This window comes from Saimiri boliviensis, chromosome 15 (genome assembly GCF_048565385.1).
Source record: "Saimiri boliviensis isolate mSaiBol1 chromosome 15, mSaiBol1.pri, whole genome shotgun sequence".
Taxonomy (NCBI): domain Eukaryota; kingdom Metazoa; phylum Chordata; class Mammalia; order Primates; family Cebidae; genus Saimiri; species Saimiri boliviensis.
This window is the reverse complement of record NC_133463.1, coordinates 25742897-25769921: the sequence shown is the minus strand read 5'-3', so window position 1 is coordinate 25769921 and position 27025 is coordinate 25742897. Positions and strand designations below refer to the sequence as shown.

At 36.5% G+C, this 27025-nt stretch overlaps 1 protein-coding gene across 13 annotated transcripts in view; it reads left to right on the top strand.

Annotated features, from left to right (window-relative positions):
- STAU2 (staufen double-stranded RNA binding protein 2) overlaps positions 1 to 27025 on the top strand; it is a 327272-nt gene that overhangs the window by 61710 nt on the left and 238537 nt on the right. For all 13 annotated transcript variants that reach the window (XM_074386791.1, XM_039464484.2, XM_010330450.2 and 10 more), the window contains one exon: positions 22447 to 22582. In XM_074386791.1, the coding sequence (XP_074242892.1) occupies positions 22447 to 22582 (136 nt within the window). The remainder of the gene's footprint in view (positions 1 to 22446; positions 22583 to 27025) is intronic.

The window sequence follows — 27025 nt, the reverse complement described above, 5'->3', positions numbered from 1 at the left end:
ACCTCGTGATCCACCCGCCTTGGCCTCCCAAAGCACTGGGATTACAGGTTTGAGCCACCGTGCCTGGCCCTTGGCTCACTTTTTGATGGCATTTTTTTCTTGCTGATTTGTTTGAGTTCCTTGTAAATTTTGGCTGTTAGTCCTTTGTTGGACACAAAATTTGTGAATATTGTCCATTTACTCTGTTGATTATTTCTTTTAATGTGCAAAACCTTTTTAGTTTAATTAAGTCTCATCTGTTTATCTTTGTTTTTGTTGCATTTGCTTTTGGTTCTTGGTCATGAAGCCTTTGCCTAATCCAATGTCTAGAAGAGTTTTTCCAATGTTATCATCTAGAATTTTTATGTTTCAGGTCATAGAGTTAAGTCTTTAATCAATCTTGATTTGATTTTTGTGTAAGGTGAGACATGAGGATCCAGTTTCATTCTTCTCCGTGTGACTTGCCAATTATCCCAGCACCATTTGTGGAACAGGTTGTCCTTTCCCCACTTTATACTTTTTGTTTGCTTTGACAAAAATCAGTTGGCTGTAAGTATTGGGCTTTATTTCTGGGTTCCCTATTCTATGTGCCTATTTTTATAGCAGTACCATGCTGTTTTAGTGACTATGGCCTTATAATATAGTATGAAGTCAGATAATGTGATGACTCCAGATTTGCTCATTTTGCTTAGTCTTGCTTTGGTTATGTGGGCTCTTTTTTGGTTCCATATAAATTTTAGGATTGTTTTTTCTACTTCTGTGAAAAGTGATGATTGTATTTTGATAGGAACTTATAGATTGTGTTTGGCAGTATGGTATTTCCACAATACTGATTCTACCTATCCAGTAGTTTGGATATGTTTCCATTTGTTTGTATCCTCTGTGATTTCTTTCCGGAGTGTTTTGTAAGTTTTGTTGTAGAGTTCTTTTACCTTCTTGGTTAGGTATATCACTAAGTATTTTTTTTCCACCTATTGTGAAAGGGGTTGAGTTCTTAGTTTGATTCTCAGCTTGGTCTCTGCAGGTTTATAGCAGAGCCACTGATTTGTGTACATTTATTTTGTATCCTGAAACTTTACTGAATTCATTGATGAGATCTAGGAGCTTTTTGGATGAGTCTTTAGGGTTTTCTAGGTATACAATCATATCATCAGCAAACAGCAACAGTTTGACTTCCTCTTTATTGATTTGGGTGCCCTTTATTTCTTTCTCTTGTCGATTGCTCCAACTAGGACTTCCAGTACTGTGTTGAATAGCTATGGTGAAAGTGGGCATCCTTGTCTTGTTCTACTTCTCAGGGAGAATGCTTTCAGCTTGTTTCCTGTTCATTATAATGTTGGCTGTGGGTTTGTTATAGATGCTTTTATTACCTTGAGGTATGTCCCTTCTATGCCAATTTTGCTGAGGATTTTAATCATATAGAGAAGCTGGATTTTGTCAAATGCTTTTTCTTGGTCTGTTGAGATGATCATGTGATTTTTGCTTTTAATTCTGTTTATGTGGTGTATCACATTTATTGACTTGTGGACGTTAAACTGTGCCTGCATCCCTGGTATGAAATCCACTTGGTCATGGTGAATTACCTTTTTAATGTGCTGTTGGATTCAGTTAGCTAATATTTTGTTGAGGATTTTTGCATCTATGTTCATCAGGGATATTGGTCTGTGGCTTTCTTTTTTTGTTATGTCCTTCCCTGTTTTTGGTATCAGAGTAATAATGACTTCATTGAATGATTTAGGGAGGATTCCCTCTTTCTCTGTCTTTTGGAACGGTGCCAATAGGATTAGTGCCAGTTCTTTTTTGAATGTCTGATAGAATTCAGCTGTGAATCCCTCTGGTCCTGGACTTTTTGTTGTTTTTGTTGTTGGCAGTTTTAAAATTACCATTTCAGTCTGGCTGTGGTCAGTTCAGAGTTTCCGTTTCTTACTGCTTTAATCTAGAGGGGTTGTATGTTTCCAGGAATTTATCTGTCTCCTTTAGGCTTTCTAGTTTGTACGTGTAAAGATGTTCGTAGTAGCTTTGAATATTTTTTATTTTTGTGATATCAGTTCTTACATCTCCTGTTTTGTTTCTAATTGAGCTTATTTGGATCTTTTCTTTTCTTTTTTTGGTTAATCTTGGTAATATTCTATCAATTTTGTTTATCTTTTCAAAGAACAGCTTTTTGTTTAATTTATCTTTTGTATTTTTTTGGTTTCAGTTTCGTTGAGTTCTGCTCTCATCTTTGTTATTTCTTTTCTTCTGCTGGGTTTAGTTTATTCTTGTTTCTCTAGTTCTTGAGGTGTGACCTTAGATTGTTTTATTTATGCTCTTTTAAACTTTTTCATGCAGGCATTCAATGCTGTAAACTTTCCTCTTAGCACCCAGAGGTTGTGATAGGTTGTGTCATTATTATCATTCAGTTCAAATATTTAAATTTCCATCTTGTTTTGTTGTTGAGCCAACAATCAATCATTCAGGAGAAGGTTATTTAATTTCCATGTATTTGCCTGATTTTGAATATTCCTTTTGAAGTTGATTTCTAGTTTTATTCCAGTGGTCTGAGAGAGTACTTGATATAATTTTGATTTTCTTAAATTTATTGTGACTTGTTTTGTGGCTTATCGCGTGGTCTATCTTGGAATATGTTCCATGTGCTAATGAATAGGATGTATATTCTGCAGTTGTTGAGTAGAATGTTCTGTATATATCTGTTAAACCCATTTGTTGTAGGGTATAGTTTAAGTCCATTGTTTATTTGTTAACTTTCCGTCTTGATGACCTGTCTAGTGCTGTCAGTGCAGTATTGAAGTCCCCCACTATTATGTTTCTCTCTATCTCATTTATTAAGGTCAAGAAGGAATTGTTTTATAAATGAGGAGCTCTAGTGTTACGTGTGCTTATATTTAGGTGGTATTTTCCTGTTGGACTAGTCCTTTTACCATTATGTAATGTTCTTCTTTGTCTTTTTTAACTGTTGTTGCTTTAAAGTCTGTTCTGTCTGTTATAAAAATAGCTATTCCTGCCGGCTTTTGGTATCTGTTTGCATGAAATATCTTTTTCCACCCTTTTACCTTCAGTTTATGTGAGTCCTTCTGTGTTAGGTGAGTCTCTTGAAAAAAGCAGATACTTGGTGAATTGTTACCCATTCTGCCATTCTGTATCTTTTAAGTGGAGCATTTAGGCCATTTACATTCAACTTTAGTATTGAGATGTGAGGTACTGTTTTATTCATCATGCTAGTTGTTGCCCGAATAACTTTTTTTTTCTTTTTTCGTTTTTCCCATTGTGTTATTGTTTTATAGGCCCTGTGAGATTTATGCTTTAAGGAGGTTCTATTCTGAGGCTTTGTTTCAAGATTTAATAACTCCCTTTAGCAGTTCTTGTAGTGCTGGCTTGGTAGTGGCAGATTCTCTCAGCATTTGTTTGTCTAAAAAATACTTTTATCTTTCCTTCATTAATGAAGCTTAGTTTCATTGGATATAAAATTCTTGACTGATAATTATTTAAAGAGGCTAAAGATAGGACCTCAATCAATCCCTTCTGGCTTATAGATTTTATGCTGAGATATCTGTTGTTAATCCAATAGGTTTTCCTTTATAGGTTACCTGGTGCTTTTTCCTCACAGCTCTTAAGAGTATTTTTTTTTGTCTTGACTTTAGATAATCTGATTGACTGTGTGCCTAGGTGATGATCTTTTTTTGCGATGAATTTACCAGGTGTTCCTTTACTTTCTCGTATTTGGATGGCTAGATCTCTAGCAAGGCCAGGGAAGTTTTCCTGGATTATTCCTCACATAAGTTTTCCAAACTTAGATTTCTCTTCTTCCTTAGGAACACCAGTTATTGTTAGGTTTGGTCATTTAACATAATCCCACATTTCTTGGAGGCTTTGTTCATGTTTTAAAATTCTTTTTTTTTTTTTTGTCTTTGCCTGATTGGGTTAATTCAAAAGCCTTGTCTTTGAGCTCTGAAGTTCTTTCTACTTGTTTGATTCTGTTGTTGAAACTTTTTAATATATTTTGCATGTCTCTAAGTGTGTCTTTCATTTTCAGAAGCTGTGGCTGTTTTTTATTTATGATTCTATTTCTCTGGAAATATTTTCATCCATGTCTTGTTTTATTAAAAAAATTTTTTTTAAGTTGCCTTTCACCTTTCTCTAGTGTCTCCTTGAGCTATTAATAATCAACCTACTGAATTCTTTTTCTGGTAATGCAGAGATTTCTTCTTGGTTTGGATCCATTGCTGGTGAACTAGTATGATCTTTTGAGGGTATTACAGAACCTTGTTTTGTCGTGTTACCAGAATTTTTTTTCTAGATCCTTCTCATACTGTGTCAGATATACTTTGTCAGAGAAAAGATCTTGGACTCAAGAGTTGCTGTTCAGATTCTTTTGAACCACGAGGTGATCTCTTGATGTGGTTTTTTCCCCCCTTCCCCTATGAATGGGGCTTCCTGAGAATGGAACTATGGCGATGGTTATTTTTCTTCTAGATCTAGCTATGCAGTGGAGCTACTGGGCTCCAGGCTGGTATTGGGGAGTGTCTGCATAAAAAGCATTTGCCCCAGGCTACAAGCCTTCCTGTTGAGAAAGTAAGTAGGGCTTTCAGGCCTTGCCCCTCCCTGCCTGCCGTGGCTTCTATTCTTATAACTGTACTTTCTATTGGTCACCTATTCCCTGCCTCTACCCAGATTCTGCCCAGGAAAATTTACATTCTGTCAAAATTATTACAGCGTTCAGCTGGAAGTCTTTTTCTCACTGTGGCCTTTCTCCAATTCCACTGGCTATCTTCCCGAAGAACCCCTGTGAGATAAAAGTAAAAAAAAATGGCTTCCCTGGGGACTGGGAGTGCCTATAGGGCTCTCTTACCACTGCTGCTTCTACTTTTCTTTTCTTTTCTTTTTTTTTGAGACGAAGTTTTACTCTGTCACCCAGGCTGGAGTGCAATGCCACAATCTTCACTCACTGCAACCTCTGCCTCCCGGGTTTAAGTGATTCTCCTGCCTCAGCCTCCCAAGTAGTTGGGATTGTAGGTGCCTGCCACCACGCCCAGCTAATTTTTTGTATTTTTAGTGGAGATGGGGTTTCACCATGTTGGCCAGGCTGGTCTTGAACTTTGGACCTCAGGTGATCTGCCTGCCTTGGCCTCCCAAAGTGCTGGGATTACAGGCATGAGCCACTATGCCCAGCTTTTTTTTTTTTTTTTAAATGGGGTTTCACTCTGCTGCCCAGGTTGTAGTACAGTGGCATGATCTTGGCTCACGGCAGCCTCTGCCTCCTGGGCTCAAGTGATTCTCCTGCCTCAGTCTCCTAAGTAGCTGGGATTATAGGTGTGCACCACCATGCCCAACTATTTTTTATTTATTTTATTTTTTTTTATTTTTGATAGAGACGGAGTTTCACCACATTGGCCAGGCTTGTCTCAAACTGCTGGGCTCAAGCAGTCTACTTCCCTTGGCCTCCCAAAGTGTTGGGATTACAGGTGTGAACCACCATGACTGGCCTACTTCTTCTGCTTTTATGTTTTGCTCAGTTCTCTAAATTTATTTCCGCTCTAGGTAAGGTTAAATTCTTCTCCCGTGATCTGGATTTTCAGGTTCTCCAGTGAGGATGTGTGTTTGGAGGCAGACATTCCCCCTCTCACACTTTGGGCAGTCACAGTGTTTTGACTGTCTCACAGAGTTTGCAGCAGCAATTCGCTTCTTTCAAAGGGTCTGTGAATTCTTTCGGTTTTCCTGTTATGTTCTTGTGGTGGTTCTTGAAGCAAAGTTCACATTGTGAGTCTCCACATGCTGTTTTGCCTGTCCAAGGGGAAGCTGCAAGTTAGTCCTGCCTGATACCCACCATTTTCTCCAGGTGATCTCTGTGAATCTGTATGTCCAGTTATCTATTGGGAAAGGCAAACCTGTATTTTGGACAGAGTATATTAATTGATAACATTAGGTTAATGGAATTGCTATAATTTGAGTACCAGCCATATATCCATTTACTTATTTGTTAACTAATTAATTCAAGTGGTTACCTTCCAGTCGATATTAATTTCGCCTTAGGTATTTTTGTATGGAGGTTAAAAAAAAGGTTTTGTGCCTGTCAACAATAACTCTAAAATCTATTTAATCATTGTCTACTTGCTTATATTCATAATCAGATCACATAGAGACTTGTTTCATTCTAATGTGTTCCTTGCTAGGTTGATATACTCTACTCTTTCAAGGACTGCTCTTTGCAGAATCCATGGCTTTCTGATTACAAGTCTCTTTGCTTCTTTTCAACTGATTGCAGTATTTATGAAGCTTAAATAAGCCAAAATAGTATTACAATAGAAAAAAATTCGTAAGTTCCTAAAAGATTTAATTTTTAAAAGCCTCTTCAGAATACTGGTTGATCATTAGTACTACCACCAGCATGATTTATTTAACACTCGCTTTTTACATATCTAAGAGGTATAAAACATTGTCCTTTTCAGTGAGGGTCTTATAGTCTTATGTATGAATACATAACTTGATGGTGAAGATTAAATGCTAAGTAGACAATAACAGCCATCGGTATTGCAGGTAATGATAAACATGGACTGAAGTAGTTGAAGTAAGATACAGACCTTGAATGAAAGTAGGCAAGTATAGAGGAGAGGAAAGAATATTCTAGATGGAGGGAATACTATGAGGAAAGGCTTTCAAGTAAGAATCTGGACAATGAATTTGCTAAAAAAAAAAAAAAATTATAGATGGTTTTTAATTAGAACAGGTAAATGACTAGTAGGAGATAAGACTGGAAATGTAGTTAGTCTGCATTGGGACAGACTTGAATGCCAGCTTTGCAAGATTAAGTTTTACATGTAGTTGAGAGGAATTAGTATTCATGAGCAGTGCACGATGCAATAAAGGAGTATTTTAGGAAGCTCAATTTGACATGTAAAGGCAAGGTAAGAGATACTAAAAGCAAGGAAACCATTGCCATAGTTTACGGATGAAGAAAGAAAGAAACTCACGTGCATTGAGTACTGTATGCCTCCCACTCTGCTGGAGTGTTGAGAGTGACATTTGGAATGGAACAGAACAAGCTGTCTAAGGCATATAATGTAAAGAGCAGTTAATTGTATGCTGATCTTTGGGTCAAGTCCATGTTTAGAGGATTATAGGAGGAAGTAAACCAGCAAGAGTCAGAGGAAGGAAACAGGGAGTGTCTGAAAGGCCCCAGTGGAGATAAGAATTTCCATGGTTGAGTGTTGTAGTGAGCTGAGAGAATGAATAGATTATTTGGGGCAAACTTTTAAAATAAGGCATAATATTTTATGCAGACAAAGGCATATTACAGTTAAAGAGCTTGATGAATTTTTATGCTGTGAACACTTTGCCACATGCTTTACCAATGCTGTGGAAGCTTTCCTGATGCCCACTTCAATTGGTTAAACAACTCCGAAGGAAATCACTATTTTGATTTCTCCCAACTTGGGCCACCTTGTTGGCATCAGACAGTAGACTCCTGTGATAGCTCATTTTTCTCAATATTGTGAGAGTCATCTATCTTGTGAGAGTCATCTGTGTTGCATTTAATGGTGTAGTATTTCATCGTGAGCGTCACCTATGTTGCATTTAATGGTATAGTATTTTATTGCTATGTAGTATTCTATTGCATGAGTATACTATAATTTACATTGTACTAATTATGCTATTATACATATTTGAATTGTTTACAGTTTTGAGCTATTAGACATAATACTGCTATGAACAGTATTCTTATGTGCATACATTTCACTTGGGAGTATATCTAGGATTGGAACTGTTGGGTCATAGTTATGCATGTATTTGGTGTTCATATATAATGTCAAAGAATGTCCATTTATCTTCCCAACAGCAGTATGAGAGCTCTCCACGTCCTCATCAACATTTGATATCTCCAGCTTTCCAAATGTTAGCTATTATACTGAGAGGTATAATAGTAATTCAGGCAGGGCATGGTGGCTCATGCCTGTAATCCCAGCACTTTGGTAGCCTGAGGAGGGTGTATCACGAGGTAGTTCAAGACCAGCCTGACCAACATAGTGAAACACTGTCTCTACTAAAAATACAAAAATTAGCTGGGTATGGTGGTGCATGCCTGTAATCCCAGGTACTCAGGAGCCTGAGGCAGGAGAATCACTTAAACCCAGGAGGCGGAGGTTGCAGTGAGCTGAGATTGTGCCAGTGCACTCTAGGCTGGGCAACAGAGCGAGATACCATCTCACCAAAAAAAAAAGTAATTCATTGTAGTTTTAATTTGTAATTCTCTAATAACTAATTCAGGTGAGCATCTTTTCATATGCCGGTTGACATTAGGCTAGCCTCTGTTGTAAAGTGCTATTTGGAATGTTTTTCCCACTTAAAAATCTACATTGTCTGTTTTAAAATTTTTTCTACTTTTCATTGGCTTACAGGGTTCTTACATATTCTGTATTCATATCATATGTCAGATATGTATATTGCAAATATCTTTCTAGACTCCTAAGGGTGCATTTTGGTGAATAGAAATTCTTTTTTAATGAGGCCAGGTGCGGTGGCTCACACCTGTAATTCCTGCACTTTGGGAGCCCAAGGTGGGTGGATCACTTGTTCGAGACCAGCCTGGCCAACATGGTCAAACCCCACCTCTACTAAAAATACAGTAATTAGCTGGGCATGATGGTGTGCACCTGTAATCCCAGCTATTTGGTAGGCTGAGGCAGGAGAATCACTTGAACCCAGGAGGCGGAGGTTGCAGTGAGCCAAGATTGTACCACTGCACTTTAGCCTGGGTGACAGAATGAGACTCCATCTGAAAAAAAAAAAATTTTTTTTTGTTTAATGGAGGCTAAATTGTTAGCCTTTTCCTTTATGGTTAATGCTTTTTTGATATACCATTTAAGATATCTGCGTCTCCTACAAGTTTATGAAGATAACTTCATAGTGTTTTTTGAAGCATTATTATTTTATCTTTCCTATTCAGATTTACAATCTGTCAGCAATTGAGTTTTATGTATGTGAGGTAGAGTTCAATATTTTTCTTTATTTAAAAAATATAAGGACATTGATTTAATCCAGCAGCATTTATTGAAGATAGTCTATTCCTCTCTGCAGTGTGGTGGCACCTTTGTTGTAAACCTGGTGACTGTAATTCATATTGAGAAATAATGGGTCTATGGAGGTAAGATCTAGTGTTGACTCCACCGTGTGTAGATGGGTCTTTAAAAGAAGTTATATCCTAATGAGGGATTAAGTTAATTTACAGCATGGTTGATTTTTCAGTAATTGGGAATATGTTATAGGACTGGTTTGCTTTCTCCCTTTTATTTTTGTTTTTAAATTATGGAAGTAATTTCAGATTTATGTAAAATTTGTAGAAATAATACATAGACTGCTGATGTATCCTTCACCTTGATTCCCTGTTGATAGCATTTCTGAACCATCTGGGAATAAGTTGTAGACATGGTGTCCCATTACCCCTTAATATTTCAATGTGTATTTCTTAAGGACATGGATACTATTCTATCAGGAAGTTAATTTTAATCCATATTACCATTTAATCCAGACTCCATTTCAGATTTCACTAATCATCCCAAACCTTTACAGCTCCAGGATCTAATCAAGGCCATGTGTTAAATGTACTTACCATTTCTCTCCATTCTACTTCAATCTGTAACAGTTCCTCAGTCTTTCTTATCTTAACATTTATGAAGAATACGGGATCACAGAGTTTGTAGAATGCCCCTCAATTGAGTTTGTCTGGTGTTTGCTCGTGATTTATGCATTTTAGCATGAATACCACAAAAATGACTTGGATTTACCCTAGTGCTTTGTATCAGGAGACGCCTGAGATTAACTTGTCCCATCACTGGCGACTTTTGTCGTGTGATGTGGAGTATGCCAGGCTTCTTTGCTATAAAGTTAATTAATCCATATGTTTTGTTATTGAATAATAAGTAATAAGTATTTTCTGAGGAGACTGTGTGTGTATATATATATGTGTATATGTAAATACTCCACTCCTTATCAAGCTTTCTTTAGCTTTCCAGCTTTAGCATCTGTTGATGATTCTTGTCTGAATCAGTTGTGATTCTGAAGGTTGCCAAAGGGTGATTTTTAAAATTCCACTATCTTTTTCAGGTTAATTGGCATTGTACCCAAGGGTAGCAATTTTGCTTTTCCCTCATCTTTTTGTTTGCTTATTTATCTCACTGTAGACTCTTGGATTCCTTCCTATACTACTTTCAGGTTTATAATCTGTTACTATCATTATCTATTTTGTTGCTTAAATATTCCAGGTTTGGCTAGTGGTACAGACCCTCCAATTGACTCCTTTGCCCTTTTGATATTTCTCCATCATGCTCTGGACATTCTTACTTTCTGGCATAATAAAGTGTTCCTAGGTTATCTTGTATTTTCCTTGCCCCACCCCTGGAGCCAGCCATTTCTCCATGGAACTCTGGTTTCTCAATTAAACACTGGTTTCTCAGTTAATCAGTTTATTTATTCAACAAATATTTATTCAGTGACTGCTATTTTCCAGGGATTTTTTTTTTCTACAGAGCTATTCTAAGTGTTAGTAACATGTTGTTTTTTGAAAACTAGTTGTAGCATTTTTTATTTTTGCACACCACATATAGGAATCCAAAATTCTTATGTATATGTGTACTCCTAATTAGCCTTTTTATATTTATCATTGGAAATATAATAATTTCCTTTAATATAGCTAAGAACCACAAAAAATTGATGGTGTGTTTATAGTGTCAACAGTAGGCGTCCCCAAACTTTTGACACAGGCAGCCAGTTCACTGTCCCTCAGACCATTGGAGAGCCGCCACATACTGTGCTCCTCTCACTGACCACCAATGAAAGAGATGCCCCTTCCTGAAGTGCGGTGGGGGGGCCGGATAAATGGCCTCAGGGGGCCACATGCAGCCTGCGGACCGTAGTTTGGGGATGCCTGGTCAACACAATAGCCTTGTCTGGTAGCGGTGACTCACCCCTGTAATCCTAGCACTTTGGGAGGCTGAGGCAGGAGGATTACTTGAGCCCAAGAGTTCAAGAACAGCCTGGACCTTGTCTCAAAAAAACAAACAAACAAACAACAACAAAAAACCCAAAATAAAATAACATTATAGCCTTATAATACACAAGAAACCCTATGTGATGATTATGAAACCTGGATCCAACTCTCACACACTCAAAATAATAATACTTCACATCACTTGGAGGCATCTCATAGTTTGAAGTTACTCTATAAATATTTTCTATGAAAGCATTACTGTATGCACATGTGGGGGTTATCAGTCTAGTTCTGTAGGAAAGAGATGGAGATAACTTTGCTCTAGGAGTTGGAAATCTTTTAGCATGGGTTTTGCTTTTCTGCTTCTCTTCTACTTTCCTTCACACAGACCAGTTTGTAACATTTCTAAGATTGTAGTCTTACTTACAAATGAGGAATTTATATGAGGTTATTTATTTATTTCAATCATATGAATACAACACTTTTACCTATTTTAAAATACAATTTATGGTATGAGTGGCAGACAGTACATCTCAACGGTGTATTCAAATCACCTCATTGTATTTTCAATCATATTTCTTATTTATTGCCTTCCTTAAATGATGAAATCTTTCAAACTTTTTGTTTTCCTTTTTTTCCTTATTTGAATCTTACGCTATTTGTGACTATATGATGATTGCAAAGTAGAATTCAAAGTGACATAAATCTTGGACAACAGATTAACATGTTAATTATTAAGCTGAAGTCTTTATGAAATTTAAAATTTAAACTTTTAAAAACATAGACAGCTATGGTGTTTAAAAAATACCTTTGGAAAACTGTTAGGCAGTTTCTAATAAAGTTAAACATAAACCTGCTCTGTGACCCAGCGCTTTTTTGTTGTTGTTGTTGTTGCTAATTATTTTTCCTTATCTAAAACTAAAAGGCTTATTAAAGAGTGTTCAAGGTAGCTTTATACATAATAGCCTCAAATTAGAAACAAACCAAATATTCCATCAACAGCAAAATGCAAATTATGGTATTTCATTCAGTAGAAAACTATTTAGTGATTTAAAAAAGTTTAAAGTACTAATATATACAAACAAAATTATATTGAGTGAAAAAAGCAAGATAGAAACTGGTACATGTTTAGATATGAAGAAGCAGCAAACGAATCTATAATGCCTGAAGTCAGAATGGGTAACTGGGGAGGTGGATATTGACTTGGAAAGAGGCTCAAGGCATCTTTCTGGGTGATGGAAATGTTCATATCTTGACATAATGGCAGTCATGAGTGTTTACATGTGTAATAATTCACTGAACTATATGCTTAAGGTTTGTGAATTTTACTTACCCTTCAGTAAAATTCTGTAAGAAAGAAAGAAAAAGAAGGAAAGGAAGAAGAGAGAGCCTCTTTATGCTTGACTTTCTTTTGCTGTTAAGTGCATATATTAAATCAGAGATTTGGACTAATTGGACTTAATATTCATTAGGTTAACTTTTCTTTGCTGTTCTTCTTTCTTCTTCCTCCTCTGTCCTCCTCCTCCTTGCTTTATTTTTCCCTTTTCCCTCTTCTTAACTTTGATTTTATTCCTGTTATTATGCTCTTCAGTGTTTTCACATTAATTTTTTAGAAATGAAATGGGCAGTGTATTTACTCTTGTTGGGGTGCTTATAACCTGGATGCCAATTTTACATTTGAGTCAAGCTCTGCCTCCCCTTGGCTGGTACTTTATGCCAGCCCCAATTTCTCTGCTGCAATAAGTGGACCCATTTTTGTATGTAATGAATGGGATCTTAAATGTATGGTACAAAGGCGTGATTCAAGTGAAATATCAGAGAATATACAGTGAATTTCACTTTCTATAAAAGCTTTATATTCATCTTCATGATTTGTTAGAATATATATACATATGTTTTAACTAAACTTCTGGTACTTAAAATAGTGTGACATAATTTTACATTGTGTGTTTTTTAAATTGTGGAATTTTTCAAATTTTACACAAGAGAATAAGATAGTGAATGTCCCTAGTATCCCTCACCAACTTCAACAAGTACCAACTCATGGCAGCCAGCCAATCTTGATACTCATCTGTCTCTCCCTGGATTACTTTGAAGCAAATCTCAGATATATCATTTCATCCGTAAATGTATCTTTAAAGATTCATACTGAATTTTAAGGTAACTCTTAAAAAACGAATCCCAATATCACTATCAAGCAAACAAAACAATAACTCCTTAATATTAAAAAATGTCCAGAGTTCAGATTTCTCTTATCATCTTATTAAAATTTTTTAAGAAATTATTTTATGTTTTTAGAGCTAGGTCTTGCTCCGTCACTCAGGCTAGAGTGCAGTGTTGTGATCAAGATACACAAGAAACACTATGTGATGATTATCTTTCTTAAACCTGGATCCAACTCTCACATACTCAAAATAATAATACTTAACATTACTTGGAGGCATCTCATAGTTTGAAGTTACTCTGTAAATGTTTTCTATGAAAACACTATAACCTCAAACCCTTAGTCTTAGATGATCTCCTTGCCCCCTTTCCTCCAACCCAGCCTCCCAAAGTGCTGAGATTACAGGCATGAGCCACCACGTCTGACCTCACTCTTATCATAATTGGTTTATTTGAATAAATATTGAAATGAGGATCATTTATTGCATTAGGTTGATAATGTCTGTTTAGTTTAATTTTTAAGATATAAATCCCTTTTTCATCTTTATTTTTCTTTTTTTCTTTTTTTTTTTTTTTTTTGAGATGGAGTTTCGCCCTTGTTACCCAGACTGGAGTGCAATGGCGCGATCTCGGCTCACCGCAACCTCCGCCTCCCGGGTTCAGGCAATTCTCCTGCCTCAGCCTCCTGAGTAGCTGGGATTACAGGCACGTGCCACCATGCCCAGCTAATTTTTTGCACTTTTAGTAGAGACGGGGTTTCACCATGTTGACCAGGATGGTCTCGATCTCTCGACCTCGTGATCCACCCGCCTCGGCCTCCCAAAGTGCTGTGATTACAGGCTTGAGCCACCGCGCCCGGCCTCATCTTTATTTTTCTACGTAATTATTTGTTTAAGAAACCAGCTCGCCAGGCGTGGTGGCTCAAGCCTGTAATCCCAGCACTTTGGGAGGCCGAGGCAGGTGGATCACGAGGTCAAAAGATCGAGACCATCCTGGTCAACATGGTGAAACCTCGTCTCTACTAAAAATACGAAACATTAGCTGGGCATGGTGTCGCGTGCCTGTAATCCCAGCTACTCAGGAGGCTGAGGCAGGAGAATTGCCTGAACCCAGGAGGCGGAGGTTGCGGTGAGCCGAGATCATGCCATTGCACTCCAGCCTGGGTAACAAGAGCGAAACTCCGTCTCAAAATAAGTAAGTAAGTAAGTAAGTAAGTAAGTAAATAAATAAATAAATAAATAAAAAGAAACCAGCTCATTAGTCCTATGGAATTTCTGTGTTCTTGGTTTTGTATTTCTTATAAACTGATAACCTCTAGAGGCTACACAGATTTCTGGTGTGAAGTTTTTGGTAATTGTTTTATAGGTAGTTTTGTCTACTCCATGTTGTACTACATCAGAAGGCTTTTAATTTCTTGTCTTTTATTTTGTGATTTTTAAATAGATCAGTAGGTCCAGTTATCCTATCTGGTTCATCCATTATCATGTTTCCCATAAAGTTCTCCAGTTGACCTAATGATCGTAGAAGCCTGCCAATGCTCATTGCCAAGAAGATCTATTATTTTATCAGTAGTTGCTAGATAGGAGGATCATCTTTTCTGCATTTATTGGCTGGAATCCTTCTAGCTAATAGATGAGGAACTTTTCCTTTATTATCTGTTTTCTCTGAGTATAATTTGTTCTGTAAAGTCAAGGTAAGTACTTAGTTATTTCCTTTTATTTACCAGTCTCATGCTTTGGAAGCAGCCATTTCTTCAAGAATTGTTTTTCTAAAATTGGGAAATGATAATTATAAACCAGACTCTCTATGCTGGTGATCCTCATTGTTTAATGGACTGCTTATGGCTTTTAGGTCTCTTAAGTGGATACTTAACGCTAGGAAATACCATGCGTTTTTTTTTTTTCTTAAGAGAAAATACATCATGAATTCGTTTTGATATTTTCAGTTCGGATTTAAGACTACAGGGTTTTATGTACTGTATTTGATTTTATATTTGTGTGTCTTTATATACTAAAAATCTTTCGAACATTAATTACTTCTTTAATCTATTTTATGTCTCTCTATATAATAATTTTATAATAGCAATTGCACTGAGACAGAGGGACACCAATATTACTAACACCATGATTACTGGAAACAGTTTATGATTTGTTTTCAGGGTTTTAAAAAAGTATTTAGGATATGTGGTTATTTGACTGTATTTTAAAGTTATTTGAAATAATTATCCTTTGTATGATTAAGGCCACCAATTTGATTTACTGTTCAGTTTTAATTGCTTTGTTTTCTTTTTAGAGATTTCTTTGTCTTTCATTTTGATTTAATTTTGTTTGAATTAAGTTAAAAGCATATTACTTGTTACTAACAATGTGATTACTGAAAACAGTTTAAGATTTTTTTTTCTCTTTAGGATCTTATGGCTATTTTACAGTGTTTAAAGTCTTTTGAAAAACTTCTCTGTGCTTAAGTCACCATAAATAGATTTAGTTCCAGTTTTCTTTTGATTTTAGGGATTGCTCCCCCAACCCCTTTTGGATGAAATTTTGATTTCTATAATTATATAAAAATATTCTTGTTTTCAAAATAAAATCTGTAAAACAGTGTACATTCAGAGACATATAGCTTCCATTCCTCCTCTGTTTGTGCCTTCTTCCTATAAGTAACTTTTTCTTTTGAATTATACTTTAAATTCTGGGATACCTGTGCAGAATGTGCAGTTTTCTTACATAGATATACATGTGTCATGGTGGTTTGCTGCACCCATCAACCTGTCATTTACATTAGGTATTTCTTCTAATGATATCCCTCCCATAGCCCTCTACCCTCTGACAGGCCCCGCTATGTGATGTTCCCTTCCCTGTGTCCATGTGTTCTCATTGCTCAACTCCCACTTAGGAGTGACAACATGCGGTGTTTGGTTTACTGTTCCTGTGTTAGTTTACTGAGAATGATGGTTTCCAATTTCATTCATGTTCCTGTAAAGGACATGAACTCATCCTTTTTTATGGCTGCATAGTATTCCATGGTGTATATGTGCCACATTTTCTTTATCCTGTCTATCATTGATGGGCATTTGGGTTGCTTCCAAGTCTTTGCTATTGTGAACTGTGCTACAATAAACATATGTGTGCGTGTGTCTTTATAGTAGAATGATTTATAATCTTTTGGGTATATACCCAGTAACAGGATTGCTGGGTCAAATGGTATTTCTGGTTCTACATCCTTGAGGAATCACCACACTTTTTTCCACAGTGGTTGAACTAATTTACACTCCCACCAACAGTGTGAAAGCATTCCTATTTCTCCACATTCTCTCCAGTATCTGTTGTTTTCTGAGTTTTTAATGATTGCTGTTCTAACTGGTGTGAGATGGTATCTTATTGTGGTTTTGATTTGCATTTCTCTAATGACCAGTGATGATGAGCCTTTTTTCATATGTTTATTGGCTGCGTAAGTACCTTCTTTTGAGAAGTGTCTGTTCATTTCCTTCACCCACTTTTTGATTTTTTTTCTTGTAAATTTGTTTAAGTTCTTTGTAGATTCTGGATATTAGCCCTTTGTCAGATGGATAGATTGCAGAAAATTTCCCCCATTCTGTAGGTTGCCTGTTCACTCTGATGATAGTTTCTTTTGCTGTGCAGAAGCTCTTTAGTTTAATTATATCCCATTTGTGAATATTGGCTTTTGTTGTCATTCCTCTTGGTGTTTTAATCATGAAGTCTTTGCCCATGCCTGTGTCCTGCATGACATTGCTTAAGTTTTCTTCTAGGGTTTTTATGGTTTTAGGTCTTATGTTTAAGTCTTTAATTCATCTTGAGTTAATTTTTGTATAAAATGTAAGGAAGGGGTCCAGTTTCACTTTTCTGCATATGGCTAGCCAGTTTTCCTAACATCATTTATTAAATAGAGAATCCTTTCCCCATTGCTTGTTTTTGTCAGGTTTGTCAAAGATCAGATGGTTGTAGCTGTGTAGCATTATTTCTGAGGCCTCTGTTCTGTTCCATTGGTCTATATATCTGATTTGGTACCAGTACCGTGCTGTTTTGGTTACTGTAACCTTGTAGTATAGTTTGAAGTCAGGTAGCATTATGCCTCTAGCTTTGTTCTTTTTGCTTAGCATTGTCTTGGCTATATGGGCACTTTTTTGGTTACATGTGAAATTTAAAGTATTTTTTTCTAATTTTGTGAAGAAAGTCAGTGGTCGCTTGATGGGAATAGCATTGAATCTATAAATTACTTGGGGCAGTATGGCCATTTTCACGATATTGATTCTTCCTGTTTATGAGCATGGAATGTTTTTCCATTTGTTTGTATCCTCTTTTATTTCCTTGAGCAGTGGTTTGTAGTTCTTCTTGAAGAGGTTCTTCACATCCCTTGTAAGTTGTGTTCCTAGGTGTTTTATTCTCTTTGTAGCAATTGCAAATTTGAGTTCACTCATGATTTGGCTCTCTGTTTGTCTGTTATTGGTGTAAAGGAATGCTTGTGATTTTTGCATATTGATTTTGCATTTTGAGACTTTGCTGAGGTTGCTTATCAGGTTAAGGAGATTTGGGGTTGAGACCATGGGGTTTTCTAAATACACAGTCATGACATCTGCAAACAGAGACAAGTTGACTTCCTCTCTTCCTATCTGAGTACCCTTTCTTTCCTTCTCTTGCCTGATGGCTCTGGCTAGGACTTCCAGTACTTTGTTGAATAGGAATGGTGAGAGAGGGCATCCTTGTCTTGTGCTGATTTTCAAAGGAAATGCTTCCAGCTTTTGCCTATTCAGTATGGTATTGGCTGTGGGTTTGTCATAAATAGCTCTTAGTATTTTGAGATATGTTCCGTCAATACTTAGTTTATTGACAGTTTTTAGCATGAAGGAGTGTTGAATTTTATTGAAGGCATTTTCTGCATTAATTGAGACAATCATGGTTTTTATCATTTGTTCTGTTTATGTGATGGATTACATTTACTGATTTGTATATTTTGAACCAGCTCTGCATCCTAGGGATGAAGCTGACTTGATCATGGTAGATAAGCTTTTTGATGTGCTGCTGGATTCGGTTTGTCAGTATTTTATTGAGGATTTTTGCACCGATGTTCATCAGGGATATTGGCTTGAAATTTTCTTTTTTAGTTGTGTCTCTGCCAGGTTTTTGTATCAGGATGCTGCTGGCCTCATAAAATGTGTTAGGGAGGAGTCCGTCTTTTTCTATAGTTTATAGTAGTTTCAGAAGGAATGGTGGTACCAGCTCTTCTTTGTACCTCTGGTAGAATTCGGCTGTGAATCTGTCTGATCCTGGGCTGTTTTTGGTTGGTAGGCTATTAATTGCTGCCTCAATTTTAGAACTTGTTACTGGTCTTTTCAGGGATTCGACTTCTTCCTGATTTAGTCTTGGGAGGATGTATGTTCAGGAATTTATCCATTTCCTCTTAATTTTCTAGTTTATTTACATAGCGGTGTTTGTAGTATTCTCTGATGGTAGTTTGTATTTCTATGGGATCAGTGGTGATAGCCCCTTTATCATTTTTTATTGTGTCTATTTGAATCTTTTCTGTTTTCTTCTTTATTAGTCTGACTAGTGGTCTATTTTGTTAATCTTTTCAAAAAACCTGGTCCTGGATTCATTGATTTTTTTTTTTTTTGAAGGGCTTTTTTGTCTCTCTCTCTCCTTCAGTTCTGCTCTGATCTTAGTTATTTCTTATCTTCTGCTAGCTTTTGAATTTATTTGCTCTTGCTTCTCTAGTTCTTTTAATTTGATATTTTAGATCTTTCCCAATTTCTCCTGTGGACACTTAGTGCTATAAATTTCCCTCTAAAACACTCTTTTAGCTATGTCCCAAAGATTGGTACATTTTGTCTTTGTTCTCATTGGTTTCAAAGAACTTATTTATGTCTGCCTTAATTTCATTATTTTCCCAATAGTCATTCAGGAGCAGGTTGTTCAGTCTCCATGTAGTTGTGCAGTTTTCAGTGAGTTTCTTAATCCTAAGTTCTAATTTGATTGCACTGTGATCTGAGAGACTGTTACGATTTCTGTTCTTTTGCATTTTTTTGCTGAGGAGTGTTTTACTTCCAGTTATGTAGTCAATTTTAGAATAAGTTGATGTGGTGCTGAGAAGAATGTGTATTCTGTTGGTTTGGGCTGGAGATTTCTATAAATGTCTGTTAGGCCCACTTGTTCCAGAGCTGAGTTCAAGTCCTGAATATCCTTGTTAACTTTCTGTCTTGTTGATCTGGCTAATACTGACAGACTTCGTCTCCCATTATTATTTTGTGAGAGTCTAAGTCTCTTTGTAGGTCTCTAAGGACTTGCTTTACGAATCTGGGTGCTCCTGTATTGGGTGTATATATATTTAGGATAGTTAGCTCTTCTTGTTGTATTGATGCCTTTACCATTATGTAATGCCCTTCTTTGTCTCTTTTGATCTTTGTTGGTTTAAAGTCTGTTTTATCAGAGACTAGGATTATAACCCCTGCTTTTTCTTTGCTTTCTATTTGTTTGGTAAATCTTCCTCCATCCCTTTATTTTGAGCCGATGTGTGTCTTTGTACGTGAGATGGGTCTCCTGAATACAGTACACCAATGGGTCTTGACTCTTTATCCAATTTGCCAGTCTGTGTCTTTTATTTGGGGCATTTAGCCTGTTTACATTTAAGGTTAATATTGTTATGTGTGAATTTAATCCTGTCAGTATGATGCTAGCTGGTTATTTTGCCTGTTAGTTGATGCAGGCAAATATGATGCAATTTCTTTATAGCATCAATGGTCTTTGCAATTTGGTATGTTTTTGCAGTGGCTGGTACTGGTTTTTCCTTTCCATATTTAGTGCTTTCTTCAGGAGATCTTGTAAGGCAGGCCTGGTGGTGACAGACCCTCACAGCATTTGCTTGTCTGTAAATGATTTTATTTCTCCTTAGAAGCTTAGTTTGGCTGGATATGAAATCCTGGGTTGAATATTCTTTAAGAATCTTGAATATTGGCCTCTACTCTCTTCTGGTTTTTAGGGTTTCTGCAGAGGGATCCACTGTTAGTCTGATGGGCTTCCCTTTGTGGTTAACCCAGCTTTTCTCTCTAGCTGCCCTTAACATTTTTTCCTTCATTTCAACTTTGGTCAATCTGATGATGATATGTCTTGGGGTTGCTTTTCTTGAGGAGTATCTTTGTGATGTTCTCTGTATTTCCTGAATTTGAGTGTTGGCCTATCTTGCTAGGTTGGGGACGTTTTCCTGGATAATATCCTGAAAAGTGTTTTCCAACTTGGTTCCATTCTGCCCATCACTTTCAAGTACACCAATCAAATATAGGTTTGGTCTTTACACGTAGTTCCATATTTCTTGGAGACTTTGTTCATTCCTTTTCCTTCTTTTTTCTCTAATCTTGTCTTCTTGCTTTGTTTCATTAAGTTGATCTTCAGTCTCTGATATCCTTTTTTCTGCTTGATTGATTCAGCTATTGATACTTGTGTATGCTTCACAAAGTTCTTGTGCTGTGTTTTTCAGCTCCATCAGGTCATTTATGTTCTTCTCTAAACTGGTTATTCTAGTTAGCAATTTCTCTAATCTTTTTTCAAGGCTCTTAGCTTCCTTGCGTTGTGTTAGAACATGCTCCTTAGTTTGGAGGAATTTGTTATTACTCACCTTCCGAAGCATACTTATGTCAGTTTGTCAAATTCATTCTCTGTCCAGTTTTGTTCCCTTGCTGGTGAGGAGTTGTGATCCTTTGGAGGAGAGGAGACATTCTGGTTTTTGGAATTTTCAGCCTTTTTGTGCTGTTTTTTTTCCTCATCTTCATGGATTTATCTGTTTTGTCTTTGATGTTGGTGACCTTCGGTTGGGGTTTCTGTGTGGACGCCCTTTTTGTTGATGTTGATGCTATTCCTTTCTGTGTGTTAGTTTTCCTTCTAACAGTCAGACCCCTCTGCTGCAGGTCTGCTGGAGTTTTCTGGAGGTCCACTCCAGTCTCTGTTTGCTGGGGTATCACCAGTGGAGGCTGCAAAACAGCAAATATTCCAGCATGTTCCTTCCTTTGGAAGCTTTGTTCCAAAGGGGCACATGCTAGATGCCAACCAGAGCTTTCCTATATGAAGTGTCTGTCAACTCCTCCTGGGAGGTGTCTCCCAGTCAGGAGGCACAGGGGTCAGGGACCCACTTGAGGTGGCAGTCTGTCCCTTAGCAGAGCTCAAATGCTGTGCTGTGAGATCTGCTGCTCTCTTCAGAGCTGGCAGGCAGGAACGTTTAAGTCTGCTGAAGCTGTGCCCACAGCTGCCCCTTTCCCCAGGTGCTCTATCCCAGGGAGATGGGAGTTTTATCTAAAAGTCCCTGACTGGGGCTGCTGCCTTTCTTTCAGAGATGCCCTGCCTAGAGAGGAGGAATCTAGAGAGGCAGTCTAGCTATAGTGGCTTTGCCAAGCTCAAAGTAACTTTTTTTCTCTTTTAGTTTTGGGTTTTTTTTTTTTTAAAGTAAGCAAATATGTAGGAACACATGCCAAAAAAAGTAAGCAAATATGTATTTATATTTTCAATTTCACCTTTCTTAGACAAAAGATAATGTTAAAGCACACAGTATTTGAGACTTTGCTTTTTTTTTTTCATCTAACATATCCTACACTGCTAAGGTATAACCTCCAAGGTAAATTGTTAAGTTTAGAAAAAAGCAAGATGTATAGTATTCTTCCTCCTTTCATAGATGTTCAGTTATATGGACATTTATATAACTGGTGCTGCACTGCTGTTGTTTAGGTTGTTTCCAGTCTTTTGTTTTTATTGATGATGCTGCTTGTACATATGTTTAATATTTGTGAAGAATAGGTGACATTTTGGTTTCAGGAATACTGCTTATGTTTACTCTGTGTTGGTGGTTATGGAAAAAAATTCAGAAAACCTTTTTTGTTATTTAAGTCCAAGAACCACTGATGACTTTATTGTCAATGCTTAGTTATTTAATTACCAAAGTATAAATAAAAACATTCACAGATGATGTTTTTAATGATTAAATACATGCAAGCTTTCTGGGGTAAGTAATGGTGAAGTTCAATACTTTAAAAAATAATATTCATGCTAAGCAGTCTAAGGATCTTCTGTTTACTATGTTTTAATAGTAATGATTTCACACTCAAATTTTAATGTACAGAAAACATTGCAAAATTCCAAGAAAATTTTATTAGAAACTGTTTTCTTGGTTTTTGCCTTTGTTCATGCAGTTTCTTAGAAAATCATACAAGTGGACCATCCATTCTCACCTTCTTCCATAGTAGTTAAATGTAGCATAAATATAGCTTGCACGATTTATTGTGAAGATATGTCATTTGTGTGCCTTTAATATATATATTTTTTTAACAGGCAGCATAACTCCAACTGTGGAACTGAATGGGCTTGCTATGAAAAGGGGAGAGCCTGCCATCTACAGGCCATTAGATCCAAAGCCATTCCCAAATTATAGAGCTAATTACAACTTTCGGGGCATGTACAATCAGAGGTTTGTATATCTTTTTTGTTTTCTTTCTTAATATTTTATGCATGTTGTAAAAGTTTCTCAAACCCAAAAGAGTATTTTCATTGTAAATCCAATTGATGCTTGGCATTTTGCATGGAATTTAGATAAAGCAGATTCACAAGGAATATTTAAAGCAATAACTTAAAAAAAACCCAGTTTTCAGGAACTGTTGTTTTTTCTCTACCCAACAAACCTAAAAGATTTGAAGGAATTAGTTTTTATTGTGTCACGAGGGCCCTGTATTTGTTGCAGAGAAGACCAAGTCTTAAAGTCATTTCACAGTTGATAGTTGACTTTCCCAGTTGACTTTCTCATTCATTTACCAAGCAGAGCTCAGTTTTTTTTTTTTGATCTGTCCAAATACACTAATGAACATGAATGTTCATAATTTACAGGGAATTTATTGGAGGAAGTATTTACTGTCTTTCTGCACAGTAGCAGTAGAGATGGGGTTTCACTCCGTGATAGTTACAAGTATTACAGAAGTTTCTTTTAGAAACATGGCAGAAGTTTCAAAATAAAATTTAGTGTTTATTTTTTCTGTTCATAAAACTTATTGTAGGTATGTGGAAAATGCAGAAAGGAAAAAAGAAAATAGAAATAAGGCTAAAATTTGCCACTTTTTGTATATTCATGTTGTTTACATTCTTTTTTCTTTGCATTTAAATATATGTAACCAAGTTGAAGTTGTCCTTTATATGCAATTTTTGTAGTAGTTTATGGAGTTAAAGTACTACAAAATAAACATGATAAACAAAATACGAAATATGATAAAATGATAGACATACAGTGAAATGTACAAATCTTGTGTACCTCTTGATGACTTTATTATTTTATTTATGTGTATATGTATTTGTACTTTATTTGATGACTTTTTACATACATACATATCCTCCTATGATTGCCACTCAGATCAAAATACAAATGTTCACATCACCTGAGTTTCATCAGACCTCTTTGTGCTTGACACACCCTCCCAGAAATAATCAATATTTTTTTTACCATAGACTAGTTTTTGCCTGTTGTTGAACTTTTTAAAACTAGACTCATAGAGTATTTTCGTGTGTCTGGCTTCTTTCACTTTGCATAATGATTTTCTTGTTTGCGGAATCATCCATGTTGCTTATATCTGGGTGTTGCCCTTTTTTATTGCTGGTTAGTGTTCTTCGTATGGATATATCATAATTTGTGTATCTTCTTTATGCAATATAATACTCTCTTCACTTAATATGGCTATTTGTCATATCTTTAATTTTTAAGAAATTTTTTTCTTTTTTGAGACAGAGTCTCACTCTGTCACCTAGGCTGGAGTGCAGTGGTGTGATCTTGGCTCACTGCAACCTCTGCCTTCTGGGTTCAAGCATTTCTTGTGCGTCAGTCCCCAGTAGCTGGGATTACAGACATATGCCACCATGCCTGTCTAATTATTTTAGTAGAGATGGGATTTCACCATGTTGGCCAGGCTGGTCTTGAACTTCTGACCAAGTGATCTGCCCACGTCGGCTTCCCAAAGTGCTGGGATCACAGGCGTGAGGCCCTGTGCCTGGCACAAAATGTTTTTGATGGCTGCGTAGTGCTTCATATGGCTTTGTAAGGTATATAAGTATGTGCCTATTTTTTATCATCTAGGTTGTTTGTGCCCCCTTTTTTGTTAAGATTGCTGCAGTAAATAATCATTATGTAAATTTTTTGTTCATATCACTTATTATTTCCCTCCTTATATTACTATCAGGGGAATGTTCTTTAAAAATAATAAAGTATTGCCCAATTACACTAAAGTTTGTTCTAATTTCTTACAGTGTATAAGAGTGCTTATTTTACTCTGACAATATTAAGTTGAAAAAGTTTTTGTCTTCTTTGATCGTTAAAACGTAGTGTGTTTTTTTGTTTGTTTGTTTTAAACTTACTCTGTCACCCAGGCTGGAGTGCAGTGGTGCGATCTCAGTTCACTGCAACCTCTGCCTTCCAGGTTCAAGCAATTTCTGGTTAATTTTTGTATTTTAGTAGAAATGGGGTTTCACCTATTACAAAGATTGATCTCAAACTCCCGACCTCAAGTAATCCACCTGTCTTGGTCTCCCAAAGTGTTAGGATTGCACTTCACCTGGCCATAAAGTACTATTTTTAAAAATTCAGTTTATTGACTGCTAGTGAGGCTGGACAGTTTTTCTTTTTAGGTGCTTGTTAGTTTTTTATCTTTTTTGGTTTTTCCATTTCAATTTGTTAGTTTTTATTCCATTGCTTCACCGGTTTTCAAATGTTTATATGTTGAGGTTGTTAGTTAACTTTCAGTATGTTTTGTTTGTTGTAATTTTCCTGCTTTAAAAAATTTGGCTTTTAAGTGTATATTTATTTTTAATATCCTATAGTTTTAAAATGTTATGTGGTCTAATCTATTGATTTTTCTTTTTATTTCTCTCACTGGTTTTATGCCTAAGAAATTATTTTCTAGATTTGATCAGATATTTGCTGATGCTTTTGTTATGGTTTTGTATATTTACTGATAACATAACTTAGATGTGTAGAGAAAATATTTAGTACATACATAATCTGATACTTTTTGACTTCTTGCTTGGTAGGGGAGAAATTACCTTTAATCTTATCCATTTAAAACTCAGTCCTATTAAATTGTAAATAATTTCTTTAAATATTATTGTTTAGATTCTCTAAGAAGAATTTGCACACTCTTAGACTTCTGCCCTTCCCTTTTCCTCTCAGCTATGCCTGGCGGGAAATTGCTATATGCTAGGAAGGGAGAGGCACCTATACGCCTCGCCTCTGTCTTGTGTTGTCCTTTAGTTCCTCTCTTCTTTGTGGTCATTTCCCTTGTCCACCAGGTGTGGAAACTTGCAGTTGGCAGCTTTCAGTCCACATTTTCCCCCTAGGTAATGCTTCCAGAGTATATCTACCATCTTCCCCTTGCTAACCAGCCTAACCCCTCAGCTTTTCTTGGCTTCCTTGGTATATTTCATTCTCTCCTGTAGGATCTCTGCTTCTAATTGTGACGTATCCAGTGGCAGGCTTCCCAGACCTCAGCTTGGTGTTCACACTGCAGAGAAGTCACAAGGGACAACACATTTCTCTTGTAGTTGTTTTGCTTTCTCTTTCTCTATGTAATATACCCATTGCCTTTATCTTTAGTGTGAGGTTTCCCAGTGTAAACAAAGCTAGTTGCCCACTTCAGCACAGTAAATACCTTTGGTCACCTGAGTAAGGAACACCTAGTCTGTCATATACTTATTTTATTGTTAATGTACTATAATGAATAGATTTATGAGAGTATTATATTTTAACATTTGTTGCATTTTGATATCTGTAGTCCTTTATTGAAATTTTGCTACAGTTCTGACAAGTGAATTTATTACTTTTAAATGGAAATAGACTAATTTTATTACTTCTAACTTTATTACTTTTAAAAAGTCTGATGGTAAAGCAATGAAAAGTCAGACACTAATCCCTGTCCTTACGGAGCTCATGTTCTTGTAGGGGAGGTAGTCAGTCAATAAGAAGTGATTAGTCACTGAGGAGGTTACTTTTGATAAAGACCTCAAAGGAAAAGAGAAAAAGCAGTGTGAATGTTGAGAGAGTGAGTGTTCCAGTCTCAAGAAATAGCAAGTACAAAGCCCCTGCATCAGGAGTGTGCCTGGCATGGCCTCAGGAGGCCAGTGTGGCTTGATCAGAGCCCAGGGAGAGAAAAGACAGTATGCGAAATTAGACAGGGTCATGTGGTTTTGACTTTCTTTTTTCTTGATTTTCTGTTAAGAATGTTGGCATTTTTCCTTTATTGGCAGTTTCTAGTTCTAAGATCTAATTCTTATGGTTGTCTTGAGGGGTACAAGAATTTTATTTATGACTTCCCCAGAGTCATATATAAAGGGTGTGCCTTAGGCCATTCCCATGAATAGATAATTTGGACTTTCCCTTCAGTTTTTTTGGAGTGTCTTTATGATTTTCTGCAGATGACAAAAAAGAATAAAAAGAATATAGGAAGGTACTAGTAAGCTGCCATGCCATGTTTCAACTGAAAAGCTCTTTCTGCTCACAAAAGCGCAGACCTAACCATTACTCAGTAGACTGTTACAGTCGTGATTTTGCATATGACCTTAATTTATAGATGACAACACTTGAATGGATTATAGGGACTCTGGAATCAAAGATGCAAGGAGACAGTCTTCTCCTTGTCAGAACCCAGATTAATCATTTATCTTCTTAAGGCAGGGAAGGAGTTTTGAAAAGGTTCTTTTATTTTCTACTTAAAGTAATATTAAGCAAAATTAGGTATTACCTATGCTGTTCCTCCCCTTCTTTACTGATGGGGTTTTTCCACTTGAACTCATTCAAAGGCCTAAGAAGAACTGAATTTTTAAATTCTTTTTTAATGATGAGTGGAGAAAAAAGCATTTATCCATGAGCAAACTGTAGAAT